The following is a 16,640-nucleotide window of genomic DNA, read 5'->3' on the forward strand; positions in this document are numbered from 1 at the left end:
TAAAAATAAACTGTGGCCACATTGTGGAGGGGGAAACCCATCCGAAAGATGGCCTGTGGCCGCAGCTTTAGCTCTCCATGACCCACGGCTCTGGAGTGGGGTGGAGAAATTAAAGGAGGTCTCACTGGCCCCTATGGCCTGCACCCAGGAGGCTGCCTCCAGGCACCTGCTGAGATTTGACTTAAAGGGGGACCTCGTGTGCTGCCTGTCAGATCTCGACGGGGTCATCAATTTGCCCCTAGGTGGGCACTCAATTGATAATAGCTAGCCACTGCTTTGAGGTGGATACCTGATGCTGCTCTCACTCTAGCTCCAGCAAGAGGTGACCGAGGCAGGTTTCTTTTTCAACTGGAGTTTGAATGGCTGTTTGTTTATTTTGACAGTTTCATGCGCATTTTAAAAGACTTCCCAATGTTATTATAGGGCTCATGAGTTCTGCTTATAGTGGATACTGGGTAAGTGAGCATGAAAGGATATGAGGGGCATAGTGGTATAGAGAAAGCATGGGGCAATGTGAGGGGGAAAGAGGGTCTGAAGGGTACATGGGTGATGCGAGGTTGCATGAAAAGCCTGAGGGGAATGGGGGTATGGAGTGGGCCTGGGGGAGACATGGCATGCATGGTGGTATGGATGGGAGATGGGAGATCTGAGGCACATGGCGGGTATGGAGAGGGCAAGGAAGATATGGACACATGGGTGTATGGCAAGAGTAGGTGGCTATGGAGGGGGCATGCAGGATGGGAGGTGCATGGGGGAAATGGGGCATGAAGGGAGTAGGTGGCTATGGAGGGGGCAAGGGGGTTGGGAGGGGGGTTGAGAGGGTGACAGCTAGAATGCCTAAATCTCATGTGCAGAACTAGGCTGCATCCCAGCAAATGGAGTGGGCCTTCTAACCTACCTGCCTCAGCATCTGGCCTCCATTCCCATCTCAGATGTGCTTCGGAGGTGGCAGCCCCAGGTCCAGCCTGTCCTCATCACATCACCATTAAAATCATGAGGCAGGTTCACAGTGTCAGGAAATCACTAAACCTGTGATTCCCACCTCAAAGTGAAAAATCTCGCCCCACTTGTTACTATGTTTGACCTTTCAAAAGATCTTAGAAAGTTAGAACTGTAATAGGTATCGAGCAAGTGAAAGTGAGAGTGGAGAAAAGAACAACAGGGAAGGCTCCTTACAGGGTAGCGGACAGGAGAAATTAAATTAGGAAAGGTTCATGGTACAAGGCCAAAAGGAGTGTGAATGAGAAAAGTAAAGATACAAAAGATACATCTAGAGGGGGTGAGAATGGCTCTAGCCAAAAGCAAAGGAAAAGATAAAAAAGAGAAACAAGAGAGAAAAACCACACAGCAAAGAAAAAGAAAACAAAATGCAAGGTTATGAACTGAAATTGTTGAACTGAGTATTGAGTCCAAAAGGCTGTAAAGTCCCAAGTTGAAAGGTGAGGTGCTGTTCGTCTTGCATTTAGCTTCACTGGTACCCTGTAGCAGGCCACTGTAACCTTCCTGTTTAAGAAGGGAGTGAGGCAAGAGATGGGAAATTACAGGCCGATTAGCCTGACCTCGGTCATTGGTAAGAGTTTAGAGTCCATTATTAAGGATGAGATTTCAGAATACTTGGAAGTGCATGGTAAAATCGGACAAAGTCAGCATGGTTTCATCAAGGGGAGGTCATGCCTGACAAATCTGTTAGAATTCTTTCAGGAAGTAACGAGTAGGTTAGACAAAGGAGAGCCAATGGATGTTATCTACTTGGACTTCCAGAAGGCCTTTGACAAGATGCCGCACAGGAGGCTCCTCAGTAAGAAAAGAGCCCTTGGTGTTAGAGGCAAGGTACTAGCATGGATAGAAGATTGGCTGTCTGGCAGGAGGCAGAGAGTGGGGATAAGGGGGTCCTTCTCAGGATGGCGGCCAGTGACTAGTGGAGTTCCGCAGGGGTCAGCGTTGGGAACACAACTTTTCACTCTATACATTAATGATCTAGATGAAGGAACTGAGGGCATCCTGGCTAAGTTTGCAGATGATACAAAGATAGGTGGAAGGACAGGTAGTATTGAGGAGGCGGGGAGGCTGCAGAAGGATTTGGACAGGTTAGGAGAATGGGCAAAGAAGTGGCAGATGGAATACAAGGTGGGGAAGTGTGAGGTCATGCACTTTGGTAGGAAGAATAGAAGCATAGACTATTTTCTAAATGGGGAGAGAATTCAGAAGTCTGGAGTGCAAAGGGACTTGGGAGTCCTAGTCCAGGATTCTCTTAAGGTTAACTTGCAGGTTGAGTCGGTAGTTATTTCGAGAGGACTAGAATATAAAAGCAGGGATGTGCTGCTGAGGCTTTATAAGGCTCTGGTCAGACCACATTTAGAATATTGTGAGCAATTTTGGGCCCCGTATCTCAGGAAGGATGTGCTGGCCCTGGAGAGGGTCCAGAGGAGGTTCACGAGAATGATCCCAGGAATGAAAGGCTTAATATATGAGGAACGTTTGAGGACTTTGGGTATATACTCGATGGAGTTTAGAAGGATGAGGGGGGATCTGATTGAAACTTACAGAATACTGAAAGGCTTGGATAGAGTGGATGTGGAGAAGATGTTTCCAGTAGTAGGAGAGACTAGGACCCGAGGGCACAGTCAGGGAAGACCTTTTAGAACAGAGATGAGGAGAAACTTCTTTAGCCAGAGAGTGGTGAATCTATGGAATTCATTACCACAGAAGGCTGTGGAGGCCAGGGCATTGAGTGTATTTAAGACCGAGATAGATAGGTTGTTGATTGGTAAGGGGATCAAAAGTTACGGGGAGAAGGCGGGAGAATGGGGTTGAGAAACTTATCAGCCATGATTGAATGGTGGAGCAGACTCAATGGGCCGAATGGCCTAATTTCTGCTCCTATGTCTTATGGTCTTATGGCCAAAGACAGAAAGGTCAGATTGGGTCAGAGGTGGTTCACAAAGTGATCACCCAGTCTGCATTTTGTCTCTCCAATGCAGAGGAGAACACATCATGAGCAGTGATTACGATATTTTTTTATTCTTTCACGGGATGTTGGCGTCACTGGCTAGGCCAGCATTTTTATTGTCCATTCCTAATTACCCTTGCTGTTACGGAGGGAGTTCCAGGATTTTGACCCAATGACAGTGAAGGAACAGCGATATATTTCCAAGTCAGGGTGGTATGAGGCTTGGAGGGGAACTTGCACGTGGTGCTGTTCCCATGCATCTGTTGCCCTTGTCCTTCTAGATGGTAGAGGTTGCGGGTTTGGGAGGTGCTGTCAAAGGAGCCTTGGTGAGTTGCTGCAGTGCATCTTGAAGATGGTGCACAATGCTGACACTGCGCGTCAGTGCTGGAGGAGGTGAATGTTGGAGATGGTGGATGCGGTGCCAATTAAGTGGGCTGCTTTGTCCTGGATGTTGTCGAGCTTGTTCAGTTGTCACGACTCACTGGGGATAGTGCACTGTAATATCAAGCCCCACCGTTCCCCGAGCTGTGACAAATATGAAAAGTTTGACCAAATCACCAGATTGCCCCAAATCCACCTAACTGTTTAATTTAGGTTAACTGAATAGAGCACCAGGTTTGTAAACTTAATAAGTAAATAACTGTTTATTGAACAAACTGTCTTTAACTAGTGGCAAAAGAAAGAAATATGAACTGCTAACTTCTAACACTATAACTTAAACTGTACCCTCTTCTTAAATCCCTATACATGCACATACAAGACACTTAAGACACACAAAAACATGGTTCAGAATTTTTGCGTTGGTGTGTGGTGGTGGGCCTGGCACACCGACGCGTTAAACGACGCACGGTGATGTTGGGCATACGTCCCGAATTCACCATGTGTCTTTCAGATCTTTCCGCAAGCCTGCTGAACTGTCAAAGGCCTGGTAAGGCCAATAAAAATCCATTTAATGTAATTATCAACCCTGCCCTTCCAACCTTAAGTTTGGTGGGCAGGTGAAGAGCCCAGGCGACCTTCGCATTTTCCAGGAAACCTCATCCACAGGCGGGATGAGATTTCCTGAAGGTTTTATTAAATAAATAAATAAATTTTGCACATTTCATAAACATATCCCAGCTCATGTGACACTGTCGCATGGGGGGACATGTCCAAATAGCTTCTATCTTTCTTTATTTAAAACATTCCATATGAACTTAATCTCCCTGAGACAGAGAGTTTCCACGCGAAAGAGGGCAGACCCCAATTCACCCTCCACCCCTGCCTGCAAAGGTAGTGCTCTACCAGCCTTAATTGGCCTGCCCACGTAAAATGGCGACGCACAGCCGATCGTGGGCAGCGATCAGCTCTGCTCCTGACCGGCCCGCCCGACAGGCAGAAAATTCTGCCCATGGATTTTAAGGGTAGGATAAAACAGTTCAAGAGTACCAATTCCGGAGTACGGGATTCGATGGGTTGATTTTGATCGATGTCTTCTAAATTCCTTTCAGTTCTTGTTGATGATACAAGGTGGCCTTCCAGCACTTTCAGTATTTAGTTCACTGGCTGAGAACTTGCTTTTCAATGTCTCTAACAGTGGTTTTCCCTTTTTCCTTTTTACTGGCGTTTCCTCAGAGAGAGAACATGTTATAGAGATATGAGGAAAAGAGATTTTAGATGTTTTCTCTTTGCAGGCCAGGAGTTTTTTGCTGCATACTGCTACCATACAAAACCTTGGTCACATGGTCAGAAGCCAATTAAATACTGCTGTCAGGTAACTCCCTTGACCCAGGACTCCTTTCTGGTGCCATCCTGTCTTTCATGGCACACTCTGTTCCAGGTCTGCAACACTGTACATATCTCATCCTGTTCCAGTGGACATGTCTTTCAAACTGCAACCGTTGTAATTTCAAGCCACAGCCCAACAGAAAACAAAAATATGTTCTTTAAGACTGTCCAACAGAAATAAGAAGATATGTTCCTTACAAGTGTTGATGGAGCTGCACTCATTCAGGCAATTGGAGAATATTCCATCACACTTCTGACTTGTGCCTTGTAGATGGTGGACGGGATTTGGGGAGTCATGAGGTGAGTTACTCATCACAGAATTCCCAAACTCTGATCTACTCTTGTAGCCGCTGTATTTATATGACTGGTCCAGTTCAGTTTCTGGCCAATGGTAGCTCCCAGGATGTTGATAGTGGGGGTTTCAGTGATGGTAATGCCATTGAAGGTCAAGAAGCGATGGTTAGATTCTTTCTTGTTGGAGTTGGTCATTGCCTGGCACTTATGTGGTATCAGTGTTACATGCCGCTTATCAGCCCAAGCCTGAATGTTGTCTAGGTCTTGCTGCATATGGGCATAGACTGCTTCAGTATCTGAGGAGTTGCAAATGGTGCTGATGCTGGTGTTGAAATAAGTACCAGTCTGCTGACATTTCTGACATGCCCAGCATAATGCCACCACCAAACATATCTTCCTCCCTTCTTCCCTTCCAACATTCCCAAGAGACTATAATCTTCTGTGACACCATGATCCATTCTTCATCCTGAACAACCCCTCCTCTTCCCATGGCACCTTCCCAAGGAAGTGCAGGAGATGCAACACCTGCCTTTTACCACCTTCGATCCTATCTCCCCCGTCCTTCCAACTCAGGCCAGGTGAGATCCAGGCAGTGCAGCACGTCCCAGAGGCCTAACATTGAGGGCAGCTCAGTTGGATGTAAGCACTAGCTGCCATAAACCAGATAAGTTAAAGGTATAACCAAGTGTAAAGGTCCTTGACAGGCCAAGGAGAAGGCAAGTGTATAAGGTAAGTGGGTAGGCTTAGGAGGTCAGGAGGGGGGGAATGGGGGGGCTGTGGGGGTGGGGAGAGGGTCGAGTTGGGTTGCACCTCAGGGGGAGGTCAGATGTGGTCTGGGTGGGGGGGGGTTGGGTTGGGTCTTGAAGGAGGGTCAGGTTGGGCCTTAGGGGAGTGGTGTCAGGTCGGGCCTCAGGGTGTTGGGTCAGGCCTCATCGGGGGTCAGGTCGGGCCTTGGGGACAAGGTTAGGTCGGGCCTCAGGAGGGGTTTCAGTCAGATCAGGCCTCAAGGGGGGATGGGGGGGGGGGGTGGTCAGGTTGGGCCACCAGGGCCGGGATGTCAGGTCAGGCTTCGGGGGAGGGGCTGTCAGGTCGGGCCTTGGGAGGGGGTCAGGTTGGGCCTCCCAGAGTGGGGGGGAGGGGGCAGGGTTGGATTGAGACTCCAAGGGGGTCATGTTGGGCCTCAGAGGGGAGGGTTGGTTTGGGTTAGGGCTCATGGGGTTGGGTCAGGTCAGGTCAGGCCTCTGGGGGGTAGGGGTCAGGTCTCAGGGGTGTCACGTTATGTAGGGCCTGGAGGGTGGGTCAGGTGGGGCCTCAGGGAGACGTTTGGGTAGGGCCTCAGGCGGCAGGGACAGTAAAAGTTAGAAGTTGAGCCCTGGGGAGTGTTCTGAGGGGTGGGTGGGTGAGTCACCTGGACATTCAGGGTGTCATGGCAGTCCCGTGGGGAGGTTCATATAGGTCTGTACAACAGTTACCCATAAGTTAAAAGTAGTTTTAATCTTTCTAACTTTTGTTTCTGGGTAACTATTGGTGTAATCCAGTAGGAACCATCTGAAGTTTGCGTTTTAAATCGCATTTTCGGACGGCTCACAGGTGCAGAGCAATTGCCCAAGCCAAGTTTGCAGCTCCCAGGAAACTGGCCTGCAAGCCTACGCCTGTGCACTTCGGGGGTGGGGGCATCCCCAGCGCATCTTTGGCGTTCCCCACCCCCGCCCTGGAGCTCGGAAGTTATGGCTCATCACGAATTTCCGACATTGTTTGAAGCGGAAAATAGTTGGAATGGGCTGTGCTGGCTGGGAGGGCGTAACCCAACAATCCATTTATTCTTCGATATCCAGTCCCAGTTTTGAAATGCTGGAGTGAGACAATGTTAAAAAAAAATGCTGCCACAAAAATGGGATGGCTGAAAATGTAGCTAAACTATTTACTCAATATTGTTTTCCCTATCAGGGTTAGAAAGTGAAGGAACTCTGTCAGTGTTGCTATGAGGCTACTACCTCCCAGCCTAAGAGGCGAGGGGGTGGGGAGGGGGGTGGCGGCTGTGGGTAATGTGAAATGTGCTTTCACAGCCGATGGTCCCGTGAAGTCACAATCGGTGCCCAAGCCGTCACAAGGAGATGAAAACTCAAACGGCGGCACTCAGAGGTCATTTGAGAGGAGGAAAAGAGGAAGGAGGGTGGAGGGAGATGGATTACATTCCCACTAGGCATACTGTCAGCTTCGTCCGGCCACTTGCACGGATGAGGGTCGGCAAACAGAAATCCATCTTCGCTGGCACCTATAAAATCTGCAAACTCGCCGCCAACGTGCCTGACCTTGTGGTGTATGAAGGGGTGGACCGACCCATTCCTGATGTGGAACATTTCCATGGAGTCCTCCTGTTTGCTGACATTTCAGGTAAAAAACAACAGCAACTGGTGTGCGGGCGGCTCAGAAATGCTAACGTGTTCCTAGGAACCAAAAAGAAATGCTGGATTCTTTCTTTCTCTCTCTCTCATTGACAGGATTCACCAGCCTCACTGAGATATACACAAAGAATAGCAAGAAAGGCAGTGGAGCCGATCACCTAACCAGAACACTCAACGGATACATCTCAGAGATTGTGGATCGTAAGTAGACTTAATTTGTAAAAAGTGCTTAATTCAGGATTGACTGAAAATCTGTACAGATATTAGCATTTTTATGCACTGTGCCATGCATCACAGAAACTGGCAGAATTTAAATAGTTAAAAGCAAAATTAATCTCATGTAGATGCTGTGAGGTTGGTTTCAGATAATGGATAAGTAGGAGGAAGAATCCACTACCCAAAACTGCAGGATCTCACGGCCTGCAGAAATCCCCTGGAGAAGGTGACACACAGGAAGATTGCTGCATTAGAACAACGGCAAGAAGATTTTCTAAGCACATTGGTTGTTTCCAGAATGGCAGCCAGTATTGCTTCTATAGAAAGTTGCATCAGGTCAGTGACTGGGCTTGCAAAAGATGATAGGCACTGTTTGGTTTGTGACAACACTGACCAGCAGCATCTTTGATCCTGTGCCCAGCACCATGTGTCTGCAAAGAATGGCTGTAGATATATTCATTCTGGAGAGTGACATTGACCCTGCTGTCTTAACCTTCCTCCAGTGTTTACATATGAAGAAGATTCAAACATGGGCCAGAAACTGCTGACTGTTGCAGGAGGAAGGGTTGGAAAATCTGATCTCTCTAGAACAGCTGTTTCCCTGAGATTAGAGTCACCTTATGTTCTATGGGGAATGCTCTCAATCTCAACAGCATCTCACTTAGGGAGCAATCATAGGAGCAGTCAAATAGGAGCACTTTATCTTGGTGGCAGAAATGGTAGACCATTTTAAGCAGCTGCCGAAAGGGTGATTAGAATTTTTGTCAATCCTTTGGTGAATAATCTTCTGTAAATTAAGTTCATCTGAGTTCATCTCTATGGATGCTTTCAATTATACAAAGTTTGGATGATGGCGGGGGAAATCAAGACCGCTACCTTATGAAGAAACTTTGCAGATCGCTTTGATAGTGAGGGACTTTGTAGAGGGGGAAAGCAGGCAGCTGTGGAATGACCTTTATTTCTTCATTCAACCTTCATTTATTGAAAGCACTGAACTAACAGTGGTGCTTGCCTTTCTTGGCCACTGGCTGCACTGTCCTATGTTCTCTCATGCCTGTTCAGCCTCCTCATTTTGTGAGAACAGGAGTCTTTCCGCCCACTCCACCATCATTGCTTTCGGCTGTTGGAAGCAGCAAGCCTTTCTTAATTACAATATTCTATAAAGTGTCGCAAGCTGCAATTATTCTTGATTTCTTACTGGGCTGTATATATGGACTTCACCAGATTTATCTAGAGGCCTAACACGTGACTTTTTCCTCTGTTACATTTGTGGCTGTCATTATGTGTGTTATCCCCCCATTTCTGCACAACCTTACATCCATCATAATCCCTGCCCACCCAACAATCCCGATACATGGCTCTGAGTTATGAGATCTGATTTGGTTATTGTTGCATGATGCAAGCATTGCGGCAGCTTGCTGGGTATCTAACACTGAAATAAGCTAATTAGCAGTGGAACATTAGCTGACCATTACTGGAATGAAAGCCTTTCTTGAAACAAAATGGTCATATATAGGGATTTGAGTGTCGAATGTATTTCATCAATTGTTTCTTACATTAGTGGGCACTCTGTAGAACTTGATAGCACTCCCTCTCTCTGCCTCTTTTTCCATTGGCAAGGGTGCATTTTTGGAGGATAATTCAGATACACATTTGTAGTGGTGGATTTGAGATAGTACCCTTTAAATACCCATTTTAATCCATCCCAAAATGTGTTGTAATTAGAAAATTATCCAACCCCTATTATAATAATACAGTTTTGAAATAATGTGAAATGTATTGAATTGTTTATTTATATTCTTCTAGTTTTAACTTAGATCACTTCTGTAATAACTACATAATTCTGAATAATCCTAATTTCTTTTAGATATTCTTCAAGCAGGAGGAGATATTGTGAATTATGCGGGTAAGAAGTTGCAAATTAACATACTCTATAATGCAATTGATACTTATTTTGGTTGGCAGAACAGAATAATTGTTTAGCATTGTGTATAATTATTTTCTTTTCCACAGGTGATGCAATGTTGGCATTATGGAGAGAGAGAAGGAAAGAACTGAATGAAATTCTCACTTTAGCTGTAAAATGTAGTCTAAATATCCAGGACAAATGTGATAATAAGGAAACTGAAGTAGGAGTCAAACTCAGAGTAAAAATAGGTAATTACTAAATGTTTATCAGTGGCTGTTGTTACCTGCCCTATTAAATTTATGTATTACAGTAATTGTTAAACTTTGTGTTAGAACAAACAGTAACATACATTGACTGTTAAGCCTGATTCATAAGCACACATTTGTGGTGATATGCATGTTCAACTTTATTATTCTTACATACAGTTAATTGAGAGACGTTTTAGAAACTATTACTTATTGCTTGTTTAGGTGCAATGATTAGTTTTCAGGATTCAAGGGGGAATTTTAACTCCTCCCAGATCAGTAATGGAGCAAAAGAGCAATTGAAATGGAGAGGCTCCACTTCCTGCTAATTCCTCCTTTAAGAACCATGGTTTTGGTTGAGGGATGATGTTCCTGCCAAACTCCCATACATTTCAACACACTCCATGCCAGGTAAATCTGTCAGGAAGTAAATGTTTCCTTAGTGAGGCCCGGAGGAGTAGCAATGCTGCTGTACTCTGGGTAAACTCTTGTCTTAGCAGTGAAACCCTCCTGAACTTAACTTGCAACCAGCAGCCTTCTCTTGGTATATTGCAACTTGGGAACTTGAGGTGTGGACCTGTGGTTTGACAGCACTGGAGAAGGTCCAAGAAGCAACTGATAATATCTTTGAAATGAAATATTTTTACTCAGAAGTTTCATTTACCCTAATGGTTACAGCTGGATAAATAAATAACAAAACTCCACATTTACTAAAGTTTTATAAAACAGAGACATAAAATAAATGCTAAACCTACACAAAACACCTAATTTTGTGTGCCCTCCTTTAGTAAATATGCCAAGACCTTGGGCAGGATACAGTAGAAAGTTCAGGGGAATGTAATGTAATGTGAATCTAAAGATAGCATATGTGAGGAATGATCAAAGTACAAAAGAATCCATCCTCTGGAGTAGGATGCGACTGCTAAATGTACGAAAATATAAATTGGGAGTAGGAGTAAGCCATTTGGTCCCTTGGGCCTACTCTGCCATTCAGTAAGATCATCGCTGATCTGATCATGACCCCAAATCCACATTCCTGCCTGTTCCTGATAACCTTTGACTCTCTTGTTAGTCAAGAATCTATCTACCTCTGTCTTAAAAATATTCAATGACCCTGCTTCCACCACTGTCCAGGGAAGAGAGTTCCAAAAACTCATGGCCCTCTGAGAGAAAAATGTTCTCCTCATCTCTGTTTTAAATGGGAGACCCTTTATTTTTAAACTGTGTCTCCTAGTTCTAGTCTCTCCTACAAAAGGAAACATTCTTTCAGCATCCACCCTGTCAAGTTCCCTCAGGACCTTATGTGTTTTAATAAGATTACCTCTCATTCTTCTAAACTCCAATGGATATAGGCCCAGCCTGTCCAATCTTTCCTCATTGGATAACCCCACCATCCCAGGTTTCAGCTGAGCGAGCCTTCGCTGAACTGCTTGTAATGCATTTGTATCCTTTCCTAAATAAGGAGACCAAAACTGTACACAGTACTCCAATGTGGTCTTATCAACACCATGTGCGACAGTAGCAAATCATCCCTACCTTTATATTCCATTTCCCTTGCAATAAACAACAACATGCCATTTACCTTCTTAACCACTTGCTGTACCTGCATACTAACATTTTGTGATTCACATACCAGGCCACCCGGATCCCTCTATACCTCAGAGTTCTGCAATCACTCTCCATTTAAATAATATGGTGTTTTTCTATTCTTCCTGCCAAAGTGGACAAGTTCACACTTTCCCACATTATACTCCATTTGCCACATTTTTGCCCACTCACTTAAGCTATTCATATCCCATTCCAGGCCTCCAATGTCGTCTTCATAACTTCTTTCCTACCTATCTTTATAAACGACGGCACTCAATATGGGGCATGAACACACGACCTGAGATTAAGAGTCTCATGCTGCACCAACTAAGCTGGCAAGGCTAGGAGAAGGCCACTGGTATTGCTGCTGGAGCTCTTGTTGCTTCCTGATGCTATTGGTGCTAGTATTGCTCCTGCTGCTCACTGTGCCACTGGTGTTTCTTTTATTGCTCCTGTTATTCCTCATCAGAGGTCAAAGGCAGACCTGAATAAGCTCCTTCCATGTTGTCGTGAAGGTGGATAGCAGGTGAGATTAGCTTAAGGTGCTTAAAATCCAAATTAGGTAAAATGACTTCCGGAGAGTTGCAAATCAGCTCTCTGAAAAAGCGATGTGAGCACAGGTCTTTCAGATAGGCAGCCCACTAGCTATCTAGTTTCACTGTTTAAAGGCTTTGAACCATCATTTTCATTGAACATTGGTTCCCCACTATTTCTCGCCTGGTTGACCCTGGTGAGTTTCATGTATATTGGGAAACCCGAGTGTTGGCTCTTAAAGCCAGAACGCTGGGATAAATTCACAATTAATTACCTGTTTAAGTATTGAAATTGGAGATCTTGTGACACACTGGGTAGTGCCCCTGCCTCTGAGCCAGAAGCTTCGAGTTTGAGTCCCACTCCAGGACTTGATGGTCACAAAAGGTGCATTCATAATGCAGCCAAAGAGGTTGATTATCAATCTCCCGATCCTTCCAATAAAATTAGGGTGGGCGGTAAGTGTAGGAGAGACTGCTGGTCAGCCGTGCTTGATGCAAACTGATACCCCTCTGGCTTCAGGCGAGTGGCCTGTTCCAGGAGAAACAGGTTATGGAAATAGATGTAAGCATGTATTTTGTCCACTTCATGTATCTCCAGATGGGTGAAATCATCAAAGACTATTGACATTACTTACCCAAAAACCCATGGGGGAGAATTTTTCCCTGTCGGGCAGGCTGCACGCTGCCATTTTATGTGGGTGGGCCAATTAAGGCCCGCCCAGCATGACTCGCACCCGGAAGTGCTCAGCACTACCTGTGTGGGCTGGGGGAGGGAGGAAAGTCGGGGCCTGTGCTCTTTTGCACGTGCGTGATAGAGCGTAGAAATCTCCCCGAGGCACGGATCTGCCTCAGGGAGATTAAGAAAAGTCATAAAAATGTGAAAAATAAAAAATAAAATTATTCAGATATGTCTCCTCATGTGACATTGTCACAGGAGCTGGGACATGTTTACGAATTTACATGAAACAGTTTATTACATTAATAAACCCTTCATGAAACCTCATCCCGCCTGTGGCTGAGATTCCATGAAAAATGCGAAGGCTGCCTGGGCACTTCACCTGCCCGCCAACCTTAAACCTGAAGTGGCTTCATGGTGCGTTTCCAACCTGATGCCACTTTTCGAGCCTTTAACAACCCCAAGCCCGCACCCTGAACTTGCACTCCCTTGGCAGTTAAAATTGTGCCTTATACTGCACCTTCATTTTATACACTATTGTGGAAGCTGTTTTGATTACATGCATTGGTTGCTATCATGAGTTACAGGGTGAGATTCAGACAAACAAATGTCAAGGAAGATTAAAATACCTGGTGTTACAAAGTTAGTGAGTTTCTGAGTACCGGTACTGAGTAGATGGTTGCCATTCAATGTGAATTTGCTTTGCAGGTATTTCTGCAGGAAAGCTTTCCAAAGTTGTAATGGGAGATGAAGAATCTCGCTATTATGCACTGATTGGTCGAGCAGTAGATGAGGTTCGGAAAGCTGAAGGACTTGCTTCCGCCAACACTATTATTTTATCCCCAAATGCATGGGAGCTCTGTGACAGAGAAAATCTAGTTGTTGAAAAGATAGAAAATGAAAGAGCTGTAAAGGTAAATTAAAATATTTCTCGTGCTTTGTTCATCGTTGCAATGAATTATAATTCTTACAACTCAGTGTATTTGCTTTTATTACTTTGCTTCGTTGTACATTTCAAATTTCTGTAATTCTTCAGTTTTTTTCCTGAGATATTTTCCAAATTTAAATTTCATCGATTTCCAATTGTGTCATCTGATCTGACTTTCTTGGTACACTTGGCAAGAGGTTCCATCCTTCCTTAAATAATTTCTTGAATGTAGTGGAGAAGTTAAGATGCTTACTTTATGAATTGATTGAAAGCAATGCTTATTTATCCCCTTCCTCAACTTTGATATATTACATCACTGTAGGAAAGGTTACTTATGAAAGTATATTTTGAATAATATTGCAAAGAGAGTTTTCAAACACTAAAAATTTCAATTACTTTACCAGTTTTTAATTTGAAACTAATAATTTTCAAACAATTTAATTATCCTTACATTGTTTACAGTTAAGGTTAGCAATAGTAATGTAGTAAAAATGTAAATACAAAATGATAATGTTAGCTGTCTATTGATATAAAAAGTTATGAAACATAAATATTTTAATTTTAAAATGTACTTTTATTGCAGGTGCGGTACATTAAGAGAGATCCACACTTTTCAGTTGACGATTATATAAAATCTTTTGGAACCCATTTGGAGTACCAAGAAGTTGGTGATACTATAAGTATGTTCATTCCATAGTCTCTGTTTTCTATGGTTGGCTAGCTACTGTATTTGGCTTTTATTTGAATATAAGAAGCTGACATTTGATTCATTTACAGAGACAATAAGAAAAACATCAAAGTTATTGCCAAACGTACAACTTGAATCTGTTCTCCGTAAATATCTCCTGAAAACAGTTTTACTAAAGGTATGAGATTTTAAGATGCTGTGAATCATTTTTAACATGCATAATCACTGTAAAATCAAATTTTTATGCTTATCTGAAAATTGTGTACATTTTTTGATACTGCATGTAGGCCTAGGTATATTTCCTAGAGTCTTGTTCACCTTGAGGTCTTTAGCAATTGCTGGATTTCCAAGATTTAGCTTTATTTTTGTATCAGGTTTCTTCAGTATTATATGAATATATGCACTGTACAAATTACAGTTTTCAGTCTTATTCCCATTCTGTCTTTTCAGTCTGAACGAATGGTCTAAACAGGTTTCTGCATATCACTTCTATACTTTCAATTATTGTGAAAAAGCACAAATTCTGGCAGAGTATTAGGACGAGTAACTTATAATATACTAACATTTGCTACAGCTAAAAGCCTGGAAGGACATTGGGTGTTAGAATATGTATTTCACTGCTATTATAAGAGCTTAATATTAACTAGAAAAGAAATATTCCTAAATTAGGGTAAAGTCTTGTCTGATTTTGGGCCCGATATTATTGTTTGGAGTGACCTGGGAATTGAGGGAGTGAATTAATTTATTTTCCATTTTCAGTCTATCAGCAGTGTACAAAGAGTGCAGGATATGTTTTACCTGAAAGTCTAGGGTACATGTGTGTTGCATTGATAGCACTCACAATTAATCAGTATGGATTCTGAAAGACTAAGAGAAGAATCGTCCCAGATTTGCACTAAGTGTGGTAGCAGGCGAGTAAAACAACATTTTACCTGCCAGCCACGATGGCAGGCTTTCACACTCTATCGTCCCAAACCCGCCACATTATTTATGTACTCCCAGGAAACACAACATTTCCATGGCAGGCGGGCTCTCAATTGCTCACCTGCCATCACCCCGCTGCTGCATCACGCTGGGCGCCATATTTAAAGTCCACCTGCAAGCACACATCTCAGTGCTTCCAGACCACCACTGCTGCATAGAAGACATGGCCTTGAAGCTGAAGAAGACTGCAGCTCCCAGGTTCAGTGATGCATCCCTCGGGCAACCTTTGGATGCTATGGAGGCCCGCTGGGATGTCCTCTACCCACCCTCTGGCCACAGGATGGGCAGCAATAGCACTAACCCAGGTTGGGAGGCAGTGGCAGTGGTGCTTAGCGCCAATACTGTTCCAAAGAGGACAGCCATCCAGTGCTGCAAGAGAATGAATAATCTCCTCTGTTCTGCCAGGGTAAGTCACTCTTCTCATCACTTTTAACTCACACACTCACAAACCCATCACACATCCACAGGGCCCTCATTCACTGCCAGTTCAAGGGACATCACCATTCATTCTCTCACACACACCTTCATTGTCCTCATCCCATACATGGGACCACTCATTACCCACACAGGCCAGGGATACTTATTATCTGGCCTGGCAAGCGTCCTGCTTACACTCTCTCCATCTCTATTTTTACAGGACAAACTGGCACACAACAAGAGGGATAGGTCGCTGAATGGTGGCAGAATACCCAAAATCAAGGTCTTCATGGACTTTGAAAACAGAGCCATCCAGCTGGCCAGAGAGGATCTGGTCCATTCCTGTGCTGACGGTGAGATCGGCACTGCTCTACCAAGTGACGGTCCAGCAAAGAACCATAGAACATTACAGCACAGAAAACGGGCCATTCGGCCCTTCTAGTCTGTGCCGAAATATTATTCCGCTAGTCCCATTGACCTTCACCTAGTTCATAACCCTCCAGACCTCTCCCATCCATGTATCTATCCAATTTATTCTTAAAACTTAAGATGAGCCCGCATTTACCACGTCAGATGGTAGCTCATTCCACACTCTCACTACTCTCTGAGTGAAGAAGTTCCCCCTAATGTTCCCCCTAAACCTTTCCCCTTTCACCCTAAAGCCATGTCCTCTCGTGTTTATTTCTCCTAATCTAAGTGGAGTGCAACTAAGCAGTGCAACATGTATCAGACAACCATGCTCTGAGTGATGTGTCCTCTTTCACAAGCCACTGCCTTGCACTAATTATCTCCCCTTGCTTTCACAGGCACATGTGCCAAGCAGCCGATGGGAGTCCATGAACCAGAGCCTTCAATCAAGCCCCAAAGAAACCTCTGAAGAGGAATCTGGAGGCACCCTCCCTGGAGTCCCATCACAGCGCTCACCCACACCCTCCACCAGCATAGAGACACACACCTCAGTGGGACCTAGCTTTAGAATAGCCCAGGGTCACAATCTGGTGAGCATATTGCACTGTCCGATCCACAGCAGGTGGAGGCAGG

At 44.4% G+C, this 16,640-nt stretch overlaps 1 protein-coding gene across 1 annotated transcript in view; it reads left to right on the plus strand.

Moving 5' to 3' along the window:
* Positions 1-7,194: 7,194 nt before the first annotated feature.
* Positions 7,195-16,640, plus strand: part of LOC121284686 (adenylate cyclase type 10-like) — a 254,061-nt gene continuing 244,615 nt past the window's right edge. The window contains exons 1-7 of the mRNA XM_041200243.1: positions 7,195-7,405; positions 7,513-7,617; positions 9,500-9,538; positions 9,646-9,789; positions 13,291-13,496; positions 14,094-14,190; positions 14,288-14,376. Coding sequence (XP_041056177.1) covers positions 7,195-7,405; positions 7,513-7,617; positions 9,500-9,538; positions 9,646-9,789; positions 13,291-13,496; positions 14,094-14,190; positions 14,288-14,376 — 891 coding nt within the window. The remainder of the gene's footprint in view (positions 7,406-7,512; positions 7,618-9,499; positions 9,539-9,645; positions 9,790-13,290; positions 13,497-14,093; positions 14,191-14,287; positions 14,377-16,640) is intronic.

This window comes from Carcharodon carcharias, chromosome 12 (assembly GCF_017639515.1).
Source record: "Carcharodon carcharias isolate sCarCar2 chromosome 12, sCarCar2.pri, whole genome shotgun sequence".
Classification (NCBI taxonomy): domain Eukaryota; kingdom Metazoa; phylum Chordata; class Chondrichthyes; order Lamniformes; family Lamnidae; genus Carcharodon; species Carcharodon carcharias.